Source organism: the organism of the source record quoted next (genome assembly GCF_019968985.1).
Source record: "MAG: Porospora cf. gigantea B chromosome Unknown PgB_NODE_13169_length_1021_cov_3742.31, whole genome shotgun sequence".
In the NCBI taxonomy this organism is placed as follows: Eukaryota; Apicomplexa; class Conoidasida; order Eugregarinorida; family Porosporidae; genus Porospora; species Porospora cf. gigantea B.
The window spans coordinates 1-1021 of NW_027178636.1; the positions used below are offsets into that span (position 1 = coordinate 1).

Consider the following 1021-nt stretch of genomic DNA (forward strand, 5'->3'; position numbering starts at 1 on the left):
CCCGGCCACCACAGCGCCTTCTTCAGGGAAGCCTGAGGCAGCCAGGATCAGAGATTGCGAAGAGGCAATTCTGGAAATTGCCTCTTCCATTGTTCTCAGAAATTTAACACTGGTTAGTTACAATGTACGGAAAATTCGTCTCTGCTCCGTCCACGGTGATGGTGCAAACGTATCGTGGGGCACATACTAATCTACGACCACACATTAGGATCACAGTTTATTCGCTGCTCCCTATCTTGGTTTTGCGACCCCGAAATATGCTTGATAGTCAGACCTGGAAACGACTGAACCATCTGTCGAATGCGTTCGACTTTGGCAGAAGTTGCCCGGCGGGTTGTGTTTACCACAAGAAGATCTCGATTGTCCGTCCAGATCGTTGTTGTGGTCCTAGTCCTTGTAACGCTCCAGAGCAAATCGCAGAGCCGCCGCCTCACCGTCGAAAGATGAGTAAGTCTGTTCAGTCTTGCATTTCCTTCCGTCGAAGGATAGCGGTCCGTGCGCCTGCTCCAGACTGGCGGAGATGGCCGCCTTGCTCCAGTCGAGAAAAACCTCGAAGGGGGCAGACCAATCGGGATACGAGAGGACCGATTCCGATCCGATGACTTCCTTCGCTTGCTTAAATCGAGCTTCTAACTCATCTGTCCATTCGAAAGACGATTCTGCTCGCAGCAGATCAGATATGGGAGCCAAGAGGGCTTGAAGGCTTTTGCAGAAGCGACTGTAACGATTCGCCCAGGCCATAAAGCTTCGAACCTCAGATACGTCTGAAGGAGCCCTTAGCTTGCTAAGTACCAGAGCTCTGTCAGGAGGCATCCGATAGCCCGAGCTTGACCAGTAGTATCCCAAGTACTCCACTTCGGGAACACCAAATACCGATTTGGCCCAGTGGATTCTGAGGTTGTACTTGTGAACCATCAGATTCAGGAGAACTGAGAGAGCATCAAAAAGGGACTCGTCATCCTTTGCCGCCACCATGATATCGTCAAAGTGGTTCACGGCTGTCGCTGATGGTCCAAGAGCA

At 51.3% G+C, this 1021-nt stretch overlaps 1 protein-coding gene across 1 annotated transcript; it reads right to left on the bottom strand.

Moving 5' to 3' along the window:
• Nucleotides 1-387: 387 nt before the first annotated feature.
• Nucleotides 388-975, bottom strand: KVP17_003130 (uncharacterized protein; the record flags this gene model as incomplete). The annotated part of the gene is made up of 1 exon (XM_068520090.1): nucleotides 388-975. The coding sequence occupies one exon, from the start codon at nucleotides 973-975 to the stop codon at nucleotides 388-390; it is 588 nt and encodes a 195-aa protein (XP_068378848.1).
• Between the last annotated feature and the right edge of the window lie 46 nt (nucleotides 976-1021).